General features: G+C 33.0%; 1 protein-coding gene across 1 annotated transcript; it reads left to right on the forward strand.

The window, feature by feature from the left end:
• The first annotated feature begins 4,749 nt into the window (after positions 1 to 4,749).
• On the forward strand, positions 4,750 to 6,533 carry LOC114176444 (uncharacterized protein At1g66480-like). The gene is made up of 2 exons (XM_028061488.2): positions 4,750 to 5,427; positions 6,162 to 6,533. The coding sequence occupies exons 1-2, from the start codon at positions 4,873 to 4,875 to the stop codon at positions 6,219 to 6,221; spliced, it is 615 nt and encodes a 204-aa protein (XP_027917289.1). The 5' UTR covers positions 4,750 to 4,872; the 3' UTR covers positions 6,222 to 6,533.
• Positions 6,534 to 18,066: the final 11,533 nt, after the last annotated feature.

Consider the following 18,066-nt stretch of genomic DNA (forward strand, 5'->3'; position numbering starts at 1 on the left):
TTGACTCCGTTAAATAACATAACGGTTGACTGTGTTGACCAGTTAAGTGAGAAAAAATGTTATGACATGGCACAAGAGTGGTGTGTGATGTGGAACAATGCAGCATAAGAGGAATTTGAAAAGAAAACAAGCACGAATTGGGAACAAAATTGGAACGTTTTATAGCGATAAAAGAGGGGTTTTCTAGAGTTAGGGTTTACTGAATTTGGGCCATTTCGTGCGTTATGGACAAAATTGAAGGTGTAATTGACATCAAATTGGCAGTTATTTGGGGTTGCAGGTGCGCAAACTAGTTTTTTTTTTTTGTCGTTGATTGCATTATTTGTTGTTGGGATGGTGGGATTTAGGGTTAGTGGTTGAATGTTCCACCCGTTGACCCACATACAGTAGCAGGAGAAGAAACGATGTGGTTATGTGATCCACACAAACAAGATGACCACGAATGACTAAAACCATGTGACATTTCCCACTTCACCAGCCACCTTACCCCTGCAGCAAATCAGCTTCCCGGCCAAAAAATGAAGAAGAAGATGAAGATGGGAATGAGAAATTAGGGCTTTTTGAATAGGGGCAATCAATTCAAATAGGGCATGACATGTTATCCAAAAATTGCCACTGTACAATTATTTTCATTGACAGGTATCTTTTCTGCAATGTCACATCACTGCTCTGTTAACGGCGTTTCTGAAAACTTAACAGGATGGACCACATTGATGCAAATTAACTAATTTGGGTACCAAGTAGATGCAAAGTTAAAAACGAGTACCATTTAGACACATTGGGACGAAACTAGGTACGTTACGACTAATTATACCTTTTAATAATGTTTATATTTTAACAAATAAAAATTTTAACTTTAAATTAGGCGATAACCATATATATATATATATATATATATATATATATATATATATGTATATTCTAACTCAAAAACATGTCCAAAATTATATGAAAAACAATAAAAAAACTTAAATAACAAGTCAAAAATTATAAGGACGACAATGACAAACTTAAACTGACATGTAATCGTTGTTTAGTACTCTTATCTCTATCCTTCCCATTGACTCTTGAAATGCAGTTGAAAAACAACAACAACATCTTAGACAAGGCCAAGAGTAACAATAACCACCTAACCAAGAACACAATAAACATGCACTAACACTAGTATGAAAATTATGATTATGCTAATTATTAGAAACTTAAAACACTTTGATTTCATTTTAACTATGTACTTTGTTTATATTTGAATGAATCACTTATGTTAATTTTTGAAACTTAGATTAGATTTCAATTTCATTATCAATTTGGATGGAGTTTTAGTTTGATTACATTTTGACATATGTTATATTTCATTTTTATTTTTAATTACGTTTGATTTGGATAGTATTTCAAATTAATTTTAAATTGTCTTAAATTGAATAATATTTTTTTTTTAATTTTGTTTGAATATTAAAATGATTGCAGTTTTTAATGATTATATTCCAAATTCAAGAGTGTATTCTGCTCTTTCTAACAAATATGTTTTGGAATGTTAAATCTGAAACATCTTTCTGAATCCGGTGATTATTCAATTTGGGACTTCTTTAAAATCCCAAATCACCGTACATCCGATCCCCACCAGAGACATCACATATAACATGAAAACGAAAACCAAAGATTGTATTTTTCAGTCAATCGCTTACCCAAGATCTGACACCATTTTCACAATCAATGTCGGGGGTGGCATTGTTTTAAGTGGCATTGTTTTAAAGACAAGAAATTTTGTATCAAAGTTTAATCTTTGTGAATTTTTATTACACAGCCAACAAGGAAAGTCTGGTCTTTGGCAATGATGAACTATTCTGAGTATCTTCTTTCATTCGCTCAAGTCTGGAAAACTCTGATTCAGAGAGGACTCGTTGAAAAGCATTGAGCAAGTAACAAAAGCTACCATAATGAGAATGAACATGCTTACACTAAGAGAAATATAGTTATTTCATCGTTTAACTTGACCAACCAGTCAACTGTGTTAGTGCGGTGTGTTACAATTCATTTTTTTTTTCCAGAATGTCGTTATCGTGGTTGGAATCACTTTAGAAATTCCATACTTTGGTAGTTGTGTAGGTAATATGGGAGTTGGTGAACTTGACAATCGTCTCAATTAGATAATCATGGCAACAACATTATAACTCTTTTCAGATTTGGTAAACTCCTGAAGTCGCCTCTATTTGAAGTTTGCATTTTAAAACTCTTTCTTTTATGTGCTTTGTATGAACATATGAAATTAAGGAGACAATGCTGTAGTTTTTAAAGATAAAGATTAAAGGAAACACTTGAATTTTAAATGATTTTTTTTGGGTTAATATATTTCTTTTAGGAAAGACTGGGCAATTTAGTTTTAAGAGAGTGACAGTTTCAAATTATTTTTTTAATGTTAATATTTAAAGAGTTCTAAAATGATTTTTAACAGGCATATATATATATATATATATATATATATAGTGACGGATCTGGACCAAAAGTATTGGAGGGATAGAAGTAATATAATTTTGAGATTATTAGATTCGATCATTAATATAATACTTCAAAAAATGGTTTTTCTAACTTAACAATTTGATCTTTAGGATAATGTTTCAAAATATGTGAAGAAGTATGATGTATCTTGTTTTCATCAATAGTTTCTTTTTTATCACTTTTAAAAAATGGATTTATTCTTTTATTCTTTATCAATATACCTTCGTTGTAAATAATATTAAAAAATAATTTATCATAATCCAATAAAAAATTAAAACACGTAATTATCAAAAGAAAAATATATTATAATCAAGTCACAATTAAAAATCGGTTATGAAAAAACACATAATACATTATTTATATTCCTTCTATATTGATAAAAAAAATGAATATACAAACAACTCATGAGATAAAAAGTAATGTTTTCATTATTAAAACAAGAGACAAGAAAAAAATAGGATAAATAACAAATTAGAGCAAAAATAATGAATTTATCTCTTAAAAAACAAGAAGAAAATATGAGAGTGAGAGATGATTACAATTTGTAAAAACTAAAAAGACAATGAGAAGGAAAATAAAAATTATCTTAATAAATATTTGGTTTCATTACTCTTTTGATTCATGTTTTCGTTTAAAAATGTTAAGTTGGTTCTTCAATTATTTGTCTCAATTTGGTCCCGATTTTTGAAGAACGAATACAATTTGGTCTTTTACAATAAATTTTGTTAAATTTATTGAAATGAATCAATGACTTTTTCATTCAAATTGAAACTCTTAGTATGAATGATTTTCTTTATTTGTGTATTTAATATAATCCTAGTGTCAGTTTTTGTTAAATATTTTTATTTTTTATTATATTTAATTTTATATTTTATTATTTATTAACATTAAATATTAAATATTGTTTGGATGAATAAAATAATATATTATAGTGTCAAAAATTAATTTAAAATAAAAAGTTTGTAAAGTATATCAATAGACGTGGTTTCTATTTTTGAATGACTTTATTTTGGAATTGTTTTGTATTTTTTATTCAATCGATAATGTTGTCTTTGCAAGAAAAAAAAAAAACATATTCTGTATTAAAAAAGGTAAATTGATTTTTTAAAACCTGACTTCATCTATTAATAAACTTTGTACAAACTTGAATCTATATATTAAAGGTGAAGATTTGACTTTTAACCCGTACAAAGAACTAAGAACAGGAAAAAAAAAGTATATTAGAAATCGGAAACTATCAATTTCTACATGATCGAAAAAATTGTTTCCATTATTTGAAAAAGTTATATTACATCCACGTTTGATATGAACTAAAATTCTCTCAAGAAATATCACTTACAAAGACATCAAACTAGAAAAGTTAGAGAAAGAATTTTGAAAAGAACACATGTTTTACGGCCATTTGAAGGGCTTCTGGATGTTTGGATTTAATCAAACAACATGATCGTACCCGACGACCATGAACGATGATGCTTACGCATGATCAACGAATTTACCATTTGGTCCAATCTCATTATTGAAAGCACAACCTCTTCCAATTTGATGACCCTAATATCTGCATGGACTTCACTTTTGGCCTTTAGTGTCTACATTCAATTGCCAAATATGTATTCTATTTATTTTTTTATACCAACTATTCAAACTTTTCTTTCCCTTCACAAAGGTAAAACAAATTCCACAGTTAGTTTAATGAAACTTGGATATAACAACTACAAAACATTATCGTTTCTCTCTGGGTATATGTTGAAACCTCTGGTTTGAACTGGAATCAATCTTCAATTATGGTCTTAGAAAAAAACCTCTGGATGATGAAATGAGGTACTAGTTCCACATGTGCAAACAAATTAAAGTCAAAATAAATCTCTTCTCCACATGGAACAAATTGCCACGGTGCCTTTGAAATTTCATGAATCCTTCAATCCACGCCGCGATTACCGTTTGAAGATATCCGAAACCAAACGATTACCTTAAAAAATGCAGAAAGTCTACTTTGTGGGAGCGTTTATAACTTGTGCAACTGGGGTCTCGTGTGAAGACTAAACCATGGTTGTTGACAAAATTGAACTTGAGCCTTTTGAGAGACCAATAGAGTCGTTGGTTGTATTATATTTTATGTTCTCTCGAAATCGACAGGTTACGTAGTTTAGTATTTTCTGTGTTGGCCCATTCGTCAAAAATTTGTCTCCTTTTTAAAACATGCCTACTTTTTTGACCAAGGATAGTAAAATCAGGAACACCTATAAAACCACGTCTCTGTCTTGAACCCTTCATTGTTAGTAGCCCTTTGGTTGTTTGTGTCGATTACCGTACTCTGAAGTGCCTCAACCTCACAAAACTATAACCAAAGCAAAGACAAATCTTTTTGATTGGGGTACTACAATGGGTAACAGTTTTGGTGCAAAGAAGAGCGCAAAGGTGATGAAAATCGATGGTGAAACATTCAAGTTGAAGACCCCGGTGAAAGTTGAGGAAGTTCTTAAGGATCACCCTGGTCTTGTTTTGCTAGATTCTGAGGCGGTAAAGCACTATGGGGTGAGGGCAAAGCCTTTGGAAGGTCACAAGGAGCTGCATCCGAAGAGGCTCTACTTTCTTGTGGAGCTTCCGAAGGAGACAAAGCCAAGAAGGGTTCGTTCTGGCATTAACATGAGTGCCAAAGATCGCCTAGAGAACCTTGTGCTTACTAGGAGGTCTGCTTCTGATCTTTCAATCATGAAGCAAAGCAACATGGGTGATGCTGAACAAGGTAGCAAGGACAATACCAGTAATAATGGTGGGGTGAGGTTGAAAATGAGGCTTCCGAAATCTGAGGTCGAGAAGTTGATCCAAGGTAGCAAAGATCAGGCAGAGGCAGCTGAGAGGATCGTCAAGCTTTATATGGCCAATGGTAGCAGAGAAACTGAGGAAAATGGTGACAGAGCTAAGGAGAGTACAAAGGTATTTGTTCTCATACCATGTTGTCGATTGTTTAATCCTTAAACCTCTGTTTTTTTAATGTTAATTGTTGAAATCATTTTGGATTTGTGTGAACTTACTTTTCTAAACCTGTCCAAAGAATCCATTGGAATTTTTGCCGTACTGAACAGTGATGTGTGAAAGTTAAGTTGTGGAATTTTCAAATTCTCTTTGTTTGACAATATTCCCATTTGTCCATGTTTGCAAAAGAAAAAAAGCATTTACTTTAGTTTGATAGAATTTCATGGTAAAGTAGATTTCAGAAGAGGAGACATTTAACTTACTAGGTTCTCTGACTAAACTATATGTCAGGCTAATGGTGTTTGAATTTTCCAGAGATATATGGTATATTTCACGGAACATTTCAACCATCAAGAATATCATTTTTTTTTTCTCTTGAAAGTGTTTTGATTCTCTTAACTTCACCAGAAAAATTCTGAAGTATTTTATTTTTTAATAACATGCAACAACCGAACAAGAGGTGTGACATCTGAATCATATTAAATGTTCTGTGAAATTCAATTTGTTGGTTCTGCACCGGATATGGAAGCACGTAGTATGCACAGTGCATATTGACTTGAAAAAAATAATGGGGTTGAGATTATTATTTGACTATACATGTATTAGTGTGTCTGTGTAACCATGTTTTATAATATTATGTCTAAAAAATCTATTTGCAAAGACTAATTTTTTTTTGCGATTCAAAACTCTTGCAGAAGAGGGTGAGCTTTATGCCAATCAACGAAGGAGGAACTCCAATAGCTGCGGCTTCATAATTAACCACTCACCAACTCAAGGAGTTTTTCTTACACAAAGTTAAATAAGTCATGTTATTTATACAATGCATACAATTTCAACTGGGTACACTTTTTATAGGTGTTTGTGTATCAGTTTATAGAACAGAAGAATATTAGCGAAAATTAATGCTGATGTTGCACAGCACCTGTTTGACTTGTGGCTAGTTTTAAATCTATGTATTGTATGCATAACATTACTCCTGAAGTGATGATGTGTACATATTTTTGGGGGTGTCTATATGATCTCCTCACATAGAGATGATACATTATGAATTGATATTAACTTTCTAATTTTGTCTTACACTTCTCCCCAGTTGTTTACCATTACCATATTGTTAAGCTCGACTTAATTATAATTAGTAGCCAAAGAAGAACTTAAAAAAATGGTAAATTAATAGTAGATGACTTATGTAAGAATTTGTTTTTTATTATTATTTTAAATTGTTTATAAAGAATTTACTCAAATAGACCTTAATGAGTGAACAAAATACAAACATCGTGAAGTATTGATTACTCTATTTAGTTTGTGTTGACTACGAAACAAAACTTCACATAATTGATGAGAAGAATGCAAAGAAAAGTTGAATATTTTGGGACAAATTACACGCCTACAATGTGTCCTTGCCTTCATAGGACTCAATGAGTGTTTTGCAAGTTCATAGATAGATTATTGTTTTGGAGCCTATCCTCTCCATTTGGAAACTCTTCTTTATTGTTTAAAATGGAAAGCTCTGTGAAGTAGTTGATTCATATTACAAGTGCAAGAATCGCAACTTGCTTTTGCTGTGAGACTAGTTTAAAGTGTTCTAGCAATTATCACAAAATGGGAAAAAGAAAATCCCACGTGCATCCTCAAAGCTACTTGCTTACATGAATGTGTGCTCTAATCATTAAATGCATTCAATTTATCAAAAGGCTACATTCATATATCATGTGCAAAACTGAAACTTAATATTTCTGTCTTCTGAATTTTAAAAGACTATTATATAAACTAATTTATGTAAGTTTTCTTATATATCTTTTCTTAACTTTTACTTTTAACATCTACACACATAAACTAATTTTAAATTTGTGGAATTTGGTTACACATGTTCATGGTTAAAGAAACAGACATTGTCTTCATGGGTACGCACATTACATATTTCAATACAATGGAGGAAGTTGTCTAATATACTTATCGAACTCAAAAGTAAAATAAGTAAAACATTTATTTTAGATCTTCAGAAAAAAAAACTCAAAAAAAAATTTACTACTCATGATTCTCTATTAAATTAATTATAAAATTATGTTTAAGAAAAAAGACCTCAATTTATTTTTACTAATATATTTCTATTAGATTAATTATAAAATTATGTTTAAGAAACAAAAAGGTCTAAAAAAATATTTTATTACTATTATAGCTCTATTAAGTTAATTATAAATTTATGTTTGAGAATAAAATTTAATTAAATTAATTTTTGTTGGTATTAAAATGATAATTAATAAGTTAAAACCTTTATTTAGTAAATTATAATTTTGTTTACAAGAAAGAGAATGATTAGTTATATTTATTCTCTTGTAATAAATTTGAATTAAAAATTTTTCTTTGATCTTTTTTTATTCTCTGTGACTTATCTTGCTTTTCCTTACTTTCTTAACTTCTAAGAGTTCACTTTGCAGGGTTTTGACAGATTACATTCCTTGAATCTCTCATATTGCCTACGTATACCATTTTTTTCATTATCATTTCTGGTTAGTATGTTTTTTTCTTTCTATTTGTATTGTTGTTGTTTTTATTATGTTTTGGATTTGTATTAGAACTAGAAATGCATTTCTTTTGCCCTATTCGTGAAAAACGTATTACACACAAAAAGAAACAATTTGATGAAAACATTGAGAATGAAATTGTAAAATCTCTTTAAGAATCATTCAGAATTAATTACTTTTTATATATTGTAGGTAAAACAATTACCACACTTCAAAGTAGATTTGAACTATTTAAAATATATGAAGATATTTTTTATTTAGTGTTAAAAAATTAAAGTCATAATTTATTGGATATTGATGAATTTGATTTATTTTCAGAATTAAATATCTTAAAAGAAATTATAGGTTTAGAAAATGATAAACCAATTGACATTCTTAATTATATAAAAAGAATAGATTCTTTTTCAAATGCATATACAATTTATAGAATAATGTTAATAAATTCAGTGTCACTTGCTTCAAGATCAACAATGTCTTAAGAAAGATTAAATGGATTAATCTTATTATTTATTGAAAAAAAAGTTGTTAAATGAAATTAATTATGATAATTTAATATATAAATTTTCATTAAAAAAACTTGAAAAATAAATTTTAAATAAAATGTCTCATTTTTTAAGTTTGTTTTAGATCTCTCAAACTCTTGAGCCGCTCTTGCTGATATATATATATATATATATATATATATATATATATATATATATATATATATATATATATATATATATATTTGATGAATCAAAAGTTCATGCCAACATTTATGTTATGCAATATACCTAACACAATCTATATTACTTAGCATTAATAAACCAAACACAATAAGTATCACTGAGTGAATTCACTTTTACAAAAATTTGAAAATACCAACAATACAATCATTTGAGATGTTTTTTGTACATTGGAACAAAATTTTTAGGAATATAACCAGAATCACCATTTTACTAAACCTCATTCCAAATAAATGGAAATGTGAATCGCAACACAAGAAGAAAATCTTGAACCCCTAATAAGTAACTAAACAATGAAAGAAGGAAACATACCCTTATAACAATAACAACCTTTCCAACACGCAACATCTGGGCCTCTATCTCAATCTCCTCTAAACACAACAATGCAAAAGTATTATTACTACAATGGTAATTTTGCCTTACATCCATTATCGAAACCACTAAAACAACTCCTTAAATTTCACTCCTCCTAATACATGTTTGATATATTCAAAATGGTATTGTGATGGAGGCGTGGTTCGGGACCGTTAAGGGATTAGAAAACAGATGATGGAATCATGCTCAGGATCTTCAAAGAGATCTCAAATTAGCTTCAGATCATAGAATAGGAACTCTTTTATATTTCTTTTTTTGTAATGTTTTTGTTTAGGCTTTATCGGACCTTAAGTTATGTTGGGCCTTTTTCTGTTTCGGCCCATAGTATATAAGTCCTTATGAGATACATTTGTAGGCAGATTTGAGTTATATGAAAATTTGAGTTTTCTCTCAAGTCTCGAGGTTCTCCTCATAACCACTGATCCTTATCTTTGAATCTCCGATTCAAAGTGGCGGATCTTCCTCACTTATCTTGGAACCTCCTTCAAGTGACGTGAATTCCTCCCGTTCCGAAAACCCCCAAATCGACGTCCTCCATTTTCCTCCCTTTTTCGTTTTAGGGTTCATGCCCATTTTCGTTTTAGACGAATTTCCCCCAAATCCGAGACGATCCTTCATCATCTGGTAATCAGAGCTCGGTTAATTGTTCTTCTGAAATTGGTTTCGGATTTCCTCGTGTGTGCTTCCAAAATTGTTCATGGTGTACTCGTTTTTTCGCGGTTTTTGTTCGTTCTTCGGTGTCGTTGTTCTTTATTTTGTTTTCGTTCAACATCACTTGTGGTTCATATTCGTTTACTCTTTGTGTGGCTTTTGAATCGCTGATTGGAAGTGATTTTTATCCATAGCAACAATTTTTGGTGCCCTTGTTACTCTAACAATTCGCAAGCGGAAGTATTGTGCAGCTGACTCTGAATCGTAGATGGGATGATGAATTGCAATTGGTGTGTTGGACGAATGTGAGAGCTTCCTACGTGGGGGTGCTGCGTTGGAGTTGAGTTTATGTTTTCGTATGCTTTTAGTTCACGCATACCAGGTGTTTGTGAAAATTGTGCTGTGAAGGATTTTGTTTGGAACAAAGTCGTGCCGCCTTGGGTAATTTGGTGTGAGAGTTACTATTGAGAGTTGAAGTGGTGCAGTCACGAATTTGCAATTGGTTGAGCCAGCTACTTTCTTAAATCTATGTGATCTAATCTAAATGAGATGTGGTAGTTTTGTGGTGCAGAATTTGGTTTTCAATGTGGCAGCAATGTAGAATTTGGAGGGGCACCTTTAGTTATCACAACAGCCCATCCTTTTTATGTATGAAATTGACAACCTCACTTCCTAGTTCCTTTGGTGTCGCAAGGAAATTATTCTGGCATGGTGACAACAATTAGGCTAGTGGTGTGAGTTGAGGAGGTGTGATGTAAGAAAATAGGACAACATCATCTTTTCTGGTCCAGTGGTGCAAACCAGACTGCAGAATTTGATGTACAAAATTGGAAGCTTGTGATGTGGTCATATATTGCATAGTGTAGTAGTTGATTTAGTCCTTTACTTTTTGGTTTCAAACGGTGGAATAGCCAAGTTGTCAGGCTTGAGGTGGAATTATCATGTGTGATGCTTGATGCGGTACAACAACACCTTGTTGTTTCAGACGGTGCAGAAAATTGGCTCAAGTGCAAATCGATTTTGTCTCAAGTGGCAATCATTCCAATTTTTATACATTAAGGCCAAGCTAAATGTGTGTTTTCGGTGTAGTCCAGATCTTTTTCCTGCAACATTAATTGGTTCATCAATTTCTAGTTTGGGATAAGCTTGTAGACGGTGAAGTGGTTATTGGACAGTAGCTTTCTTGGCCCATTCAGTGTGCACAACAACAACCTCCTTGCCTCTTGCAACTGATAGCAACTGGTCTAGTCACTTTGGTGCAGGACATCAAGCTTGTCGCTTAAGCGAAACAATTTGGTGCAGCAACAACACCGTTTCTGACTTGGTGGCAGTGCAACAAGTAGCTTGGCGAAGCAGGCTAGTCCAAAGAAAAGGGAAAGTAATTGTGCATGATCAGTTTGTTGAAGCGGTGGCAATATTGGAAAATGGGTGCAATAAGATTCTTCACACAATGACTGGTGCAGTGAATTTATGCAACAAGGTTGTTTGAGGAATTGTCAAGCGGTGCAAGAAAAGACACGTTCAAAATCAGCAGCCTCCATCCCTCGCTTAAGCAGCATAGCTTTTGATATGGCAGCAGCTAATTCATTACTCCCCCCAAAAAATATGTGAAACAGTGGAGGAAAGGGAAAATGGTTCACTCATTGGGCTTAATGGTGTGCAAAATTGGTGCAGATTGGAAATTCAAATTTCCAACATTGTTTGTGTGGTGCTGTGAAGGACAAATTGTTATTGGCACGTTAAGTTAGACTAGCAGTGGCAACTTTCTACCATTCTTTGGTGCAGGGGAAATTGCAACAATTGTCCCATACTGTGACAGTCAAAGGAAGCACCACGACAACACCTATTTAAATCTTTCTTATGGTGTGTTTGGAATTCACATGAATGTTGGTTGAAATCTTAGTGCAATCAAAACTGATTAGGTGGTGGCAACCAATTTAACCCTTTCAATGGCTGCAAATTGATTCCGTTTGTTCTGAATTCGGTGCCAATATCTAATGCAAGTTGTGGCAACATTCTATGGAAATTATGGTGTAAGAAACATAAACAACAACCAACACCTTGAGAGTAATTTTTCCTAGTTGGAGCGAGAGGGTGCTGAAATTGTGATACGCTAGACTCGAATTATTTTCTGTTGGCCTTAAAATTGCATGTGCTTCTAACTAAATTGAATCAGCCACATTTTCTTGATTTCTTTGGTGCATTTTGGATTCGGTGCAGATATTTCGTTATGCAATTGTTGTGGGCTGATTGCATTTTGCTTTTACTATTGTCTTGGGGTGATATTTGATGTTGTTTTGGGTCCAAATGGTGGTGCTTCGGTAACTTCTCCGGGTCAATTTTGGATGCACTTTTTGCATTTTGCTTTGCCAAGCTCTTACCATTTAAAGTCATTAATTGTTCATTATTGTTTTGCTTGAGTCTCTTGTCCATCATTTCTCTTTGAGTTTGATTTTTCCTTGGTTTCTTGTGTTGTGGGACAATATACCTTGAGTTAAATTGTTGCAAGTATTGTTTATGGTAGTATGAATGGATCATCACAATTTAGCTTGAGTACTTTGTTTCACATTTCTAGTAGTAATTCTAAATACACTATATAAATTACTCTTGTCTTTAAAAGTGCTTTTCTCGTTGTCATAGTCTAGTTTTGTCACATATTTACTCCCTTTGGTTTATCCATTTCTTGATTTTGGTGCTTTTTAGTTTGTCTTTAAATTCCCTTGGTTTTGTCTTGGAGTTTTCCTTTTCTTGACCTCCTGAGTTGAGCTTAGATTCGTAACGTCTTTCACTTTGATGTTGAATTCTAGATGTGTTGATTGGAGGTTCTTCGAAGAACTGAACAGGAACTTGAGAGCAAGTGAATACACTTTGAGAGTGAAACACGAATGGAATTGAGTGTAAATACATAAAGAGTGGTGAGGGCCATTTAATAATTTTATCCCCATTACTTTTGCTAACCACTTACCGTGTTTTGTGTTAGTTCTTGTTTCCTCTCTTTCACTGCAGGAATTAGGAATTCTGAGCACTCCAGAATGTTCCATACACGTTCAACCTTGATAGAAGATATCAACTTCATTGTTTCTAGAATTATCAGGTTGAATAGCAAACTTGGGAATCTTAGAAGGGAGCACCATGAAGATAGACGATCATTGCCAAAAGACAAAACAAGTGCTATTAGGTGCACCAAGTGTGAAGGTTGTGGACACGAAAATTATCAATGTCTTAATTGGAACGAAAAGTACATGAATCTTCATGATCTCCAAGATTACATTGTATACTTAAAAGAGGTGAAAATGAGTGTTAGGAAAAAGCTCGAAGTCAAACAAGGACAACAAGCACAAAGGGAGAGATAAAATGCAAAAAAAGTACTAAAAGAAATGTGGGAAAAAGCCAAACAAGAGAAAGAGCTAAAGAAGCGAGAAGAGAAAGAGCGAAGAGAAAAGGAAGAAGACGAACAAAGAGAAAAACACGAGAAGGATTCTCTCCTCACACCCCTGACATGCATGGTTGAGATGAAATCCTTAAAGGGGGATGATAATGCGTTAAATTGTTGTTCCCATTCACATCATGATATTGCATTTTCATTGGGGACACTTACTAACCCATCTCTTTTTGTCTTAATGTCTAGGGAAGACTTATACATTAAGGAACAATGGCATAAGCAATGGGGTGAGGAAAAGATGATAGAAAAGGCAGCAACAACATTGACCAAACATGAACCTGCCTTTAATCATCTGATTGTGTGTTTGGCCTATCATGAAAATCCTAAAGGATTTCAGGGACACTCTTTTTCTATTCTGATTATTGTGGGTTGTTCTCCTTTTTTTCACAGTGAATAGTATATTTGTGGTTAAACTCTTTGACGTCTTCTACAGGTTTATCTTTGATCCTGGAGGACAATCTCTTAGCACCTTGATAATAACAGTAATGAAGCGCTAAAATTCGAGGTCAAATTTTCTCCAAACCGAAGGCAATGATGGAGGCGTGGTTCGGGACCGTCAAGGGATTAGAAAACAGATGATGGAATCATGCCCAGGATCTTCAAAGAGATCTCAAATTAGCTTCAGATCGTAGAATAAGAACTCTTTTATATTGCTTTTTTTGTAATGTTTTTGTTTGGGCTTTATCGGACCTTAAGTTATGTTGGGCCTTTTTGTGTTTCGGCCCATAGTATATAAGTCCTTGTGAGATACATTTGTAGGCAGATTTGAGTTATATTAAAATTTGAGTTTTCTCTCAAGTCTTGAGGTTCTTCTCAGAACCACCGATCCTTATCTTTGAATCTCCGATTCAAAGTGGCGGATCTTCCTCACTTATCTTGGAACCTCCTCCAAGTGGCGTGAATTCCTCCCGTTTCGAAAACCCCCAAATCGACGTCCTCCATTTTTCCCCCTTTTTCATTTTAGGGTTCATGCCCATTTTCTTTCTAGACGAATTTCTCCCAAATCCGAGACGATCCTTCATCATATTGTAATTCAAAGAATAGGCCATGACAACCAATCAAGTTCTCAAACACATCTCATCGACTCTAACATAGAAAAGAAAAAAATAAAGTTTTACTTGTTGGATAAACTTCATCGTGGGTAGTTTCACTTAACAATGTTGGTAGAATTAAGTGTCTTACGAGATTGCAAAGGTTAGGAGTACTTCTAGTAAAATTTAAATCATGTAGTTAAAGGACCAAGACAAAAGACCCATAAATAGTTCATATACCGCTCAATGTAAAATATAACAAGTCATAATACAAATAGTGTTTTATCCAAAAAAGATTTGTTTGTCAAAAAATTGGCATCACAACTAGAGAGCCTGAGTGGTTGAGTACTTAAGAAAGAGTGTTTGAGCGCTAGAGAGTTTGACCGAGATGGATAACTTTGCAAATAGTATGCCCTTGCCTAAGTTAACAAAAGTCGTCAACTATGACAACTGGAGTCTACAAATAAATGTCTTCCTTGGTTCCTAAGAAGTTTATTAAGTAGTTGAAAATGGCTACCAAGAACCACCAGACATTAAAGAACAAATGATTGCCCAACTTGCTACATTGATAGCATCTCAAGTGAAGGACAAAGAAGTTATTACGTGTTGTGCCGAGCTGTCGATGAATACGGCTTTGAGAAGATAGCAAATGTTAAATCTTCAAAAGAATCATGAGACATATTGGAGAATACCTTAAAGGGATACGTGTAAAGCATGTTAGGCTTCAAACTCTTAGAGCCAAGTTTGAAAGCATGAGGATGAAAGAGGTCAAAGGAATTGCCGAGTACGTCTCTCATGTTGAAACTGTGGTGAACCCGTTTGGAAAGAATGGAGAAACACTACCCACTTGCCAAGTGGTGGAAAAAATATTAAGGTTCTTAATAGACGACTTTGAGAATATTATGTGTGGGATTGAGGAGTCCAAGGACTTGTTAACGCTCTCGGTTGAAGAGTTTGTTGGGTCACTTGTGGCTCATGAGCAGTGGAGAAGGAAGAAGAAGGAATGGTCTCTTCATCAAGCACTTCAAGCAAAGGCAACCATTAAGGAGAAGAAGGCACCTTATACTTAGAACAGTCAAAGCGATTCTGGTAGAGGCAGAAAAGGATATGAAAAATGTAAAGAGCAATTCGGTCAACAAAACTGGCGTGGTCGAGGATAAGGTAGAGGTTGAGGAGGTAGAGGCCAAGGAGGTCGGTCAACCAACTCAGGAGTTGAGTGCTTCAAATGTGGGAAGTACGGACATTTTTCCAAAGATTACAACTCGAACAAATGATATAATTGTGGGAAAGTAGGGCATTTCGTTAAGGACTGTCGATCTGAGAGCAAGAAAGAAACAAACTCCCTCTTTGAAGATGCTATGGAAGAGGGAGTATTGATGATGTCAAGGAGTTCGAGTGCCAAGCCAAGTCCAAGTTGTTCTGACAACTCGGTTTGGTACCTTGATAGAGGAGCAAGTATTCATATGTGTGGGGACGAAAACCTTTTTAAAAAGCTCTTTAAAGTTGATGCTAGACACGTGTCGTTTGGAGATGCATCCAAGGTAGTGGTAAAAGACCAAGGTACAATATGGTACCTTTAGAAGAATGGCTGAATTAGAGAAATTAGAGATATGTACTATGTACCCAATCTCAAGAGAACATATTGAGTATGGGCCAGTAGATGAAAATAGGTTATTCAATTATGATGAAAAACTAAATACTATACTTGAAAGGCAAATTTAATCGTTTAATTGCTCGAGTAGAAATGAAGAAGAATAAGATGTACAAGCTTGATTTGAAGATTATGCAAGAAAGGTGTTTGACACTTGATGTGAAGGATGAGGCTATGATGTGACATTTTCGATTTGGTCACTTGCATTTTAATGGTTTGACCAAGTTGTTTAAAAAATGAATGGTGCAAGGACTCCCAAGTATGGAGTTTTAAAAGAAGTTTTGTGAATAGTGTGTGCTCGAGAAGCATTTGAGGACCTCGTCTTTAAGGACTGTCAAGCACCAATTAATGGAATAACTCAGATTGATTCATACAAATATTTATGGATCGATTACCCTTGAGTCTTTAAATAGGAAAAGGTATTTTATTTCCTTCATCGATGATTTCTCAAGAAAAACGTAAGTGTACTTCTTAAAGGAAAAATTTGAGGCAGTCAAGCCTGCAACTTTAGCAACATGTTTGGTCAAAACTCCACATTATTAAAAAAAATGTTCACTTTTTTTCCCTTTTATTAAACACACTTTTATTCATTGATAGGAGAATTTTATCTTTTTTCCTTTTCACAGAATTTTGATGTATTTGCTTTCATTACAATAAATTTGTTACAATTAGGTGAGTGAGGGCGTGCTAGAGGATAGTTGCAGTAGAGAAGATAGAAGAATTAACGTGAGAGTTCAGGTGAAGGTGTGGTGAATAATATTTCATAAAGTAGGTGCATAGAAAAGTGACATAGGAGAGGAAGAGAAAATTTAGTTTTTATAAAGCTAGAGCCAATTGTAGAGGCAGGTTCTTTAATATTTCTGATTATTATGTAATATTTATTTATTAAGAAAAAAAATAATTTATTAAAATGTTTATAAAGAAATTTATTTAAACATATTAAAGTGCAATTATATATTAGTCAGGATCAACTTCGGCTACCATCCACGGCGTGCCTTCCTTCGTATTAAGTTATTGCATTTGAATATGGAAAAGATTACTTCAACAACCCCTCTAAAAGAGGTTTCCTAGCATACCCTCGTTAATCATTCAAAGACTTATATAGTAACAAAGAAAATAGCAACTTTTGAAATTATATGACAAAAAATAATATTGTAGCTAATTTAATTTTTGTTTTTTGAAAAAAAAAAACCTAAAAGGATTATCTCTTGAATATTTATTACGTCTTTCACTATTTTACGAACAATTCCATTTTTATTTTTATGGAGAAACTTTGGGGCGAAGGAATTGTTGCCCCAATTCCAGACCATGATCGAATATTCTTGAATTGGAGCTCAAGTTTTGTGTTTGTAATTGAAGGAAAATGAGGGAGCCAACTTCTATTGACCATGCTAGTTTATTGTTACTGAAAAAGTTATTGATATTGATTAATTTTGGTCTTGAATATTGTTATCACTCTAAAATTATAGTGTTTGTTGTATTGTTATTTGTTTAATTTCTTTTTCAAGTTGCTCGTAACTCGTTTTAAGAAATTATAACATGGTAGTTTATGATATAAAAAAAAAAAGTGTAGTCCAAAATGTACGACTTCACGTAGAAGTCAATGTAGTGACTCAGTAAATGTGGCCTGCACATGTAGAAAAGTCGATGAACTCTTTCACGAAGCAATTTCATGTAACTTTCTGATTGAAGCATGTGCAAAAGCATAAAATAAATTGCATAACTATTCTCGTAAACGTTAAAGCTTCCGTAAGCACAACAATTATATGCATATATCAAACATTCAAAGAACGCCCAAAGGCACGCACGCACGAACATAACTATTATGTCCATTCACAAACCTCAAAATGTATCTTTATTTTTTAAATAAACTATTATTGTATTCTTTTTGGCATGCTCTTAGTTTATCAGGTCAATTGTTTCAAATTAGATGAATTTAATACAATCCTTGAATTTTTAATATACCTTTATTATTATTATTTAAATTTTTACAAGTCCAGAAAAATAAAATACAAAAGAATCCGAATAAAATAGTAGTTTTCGTCCGCTGACTTTTAAACAAAATGAATAAAAATGAAGTAGCATAAGCAATGAATGAAAACTTGTCGTATAACGATGAAAAACAATTTGATTGAAACCAGATCATAATTTTAACTGACGTTACAACGTTTATTAATATGATTATTGATTAAAAGTAAATCCC

This window comes from Vigna unguiculata, chromosome 3 (genome assembly GCF_037176805.1).
Source record: "Vigna unguiculata cultivar grain cowpea cultivar isolate G323 ecotype 2 chromosome 3, ASM3717680v1, whole genome shotgun sequence".
Classification (NCBI taxonomy): domain Eukaryota; kingdom Viridiplantae; phylum Streptophyta; class Magnoliopsida; order Fabales; family Fabaceae; genus Vigna; species Vigna unguiculata.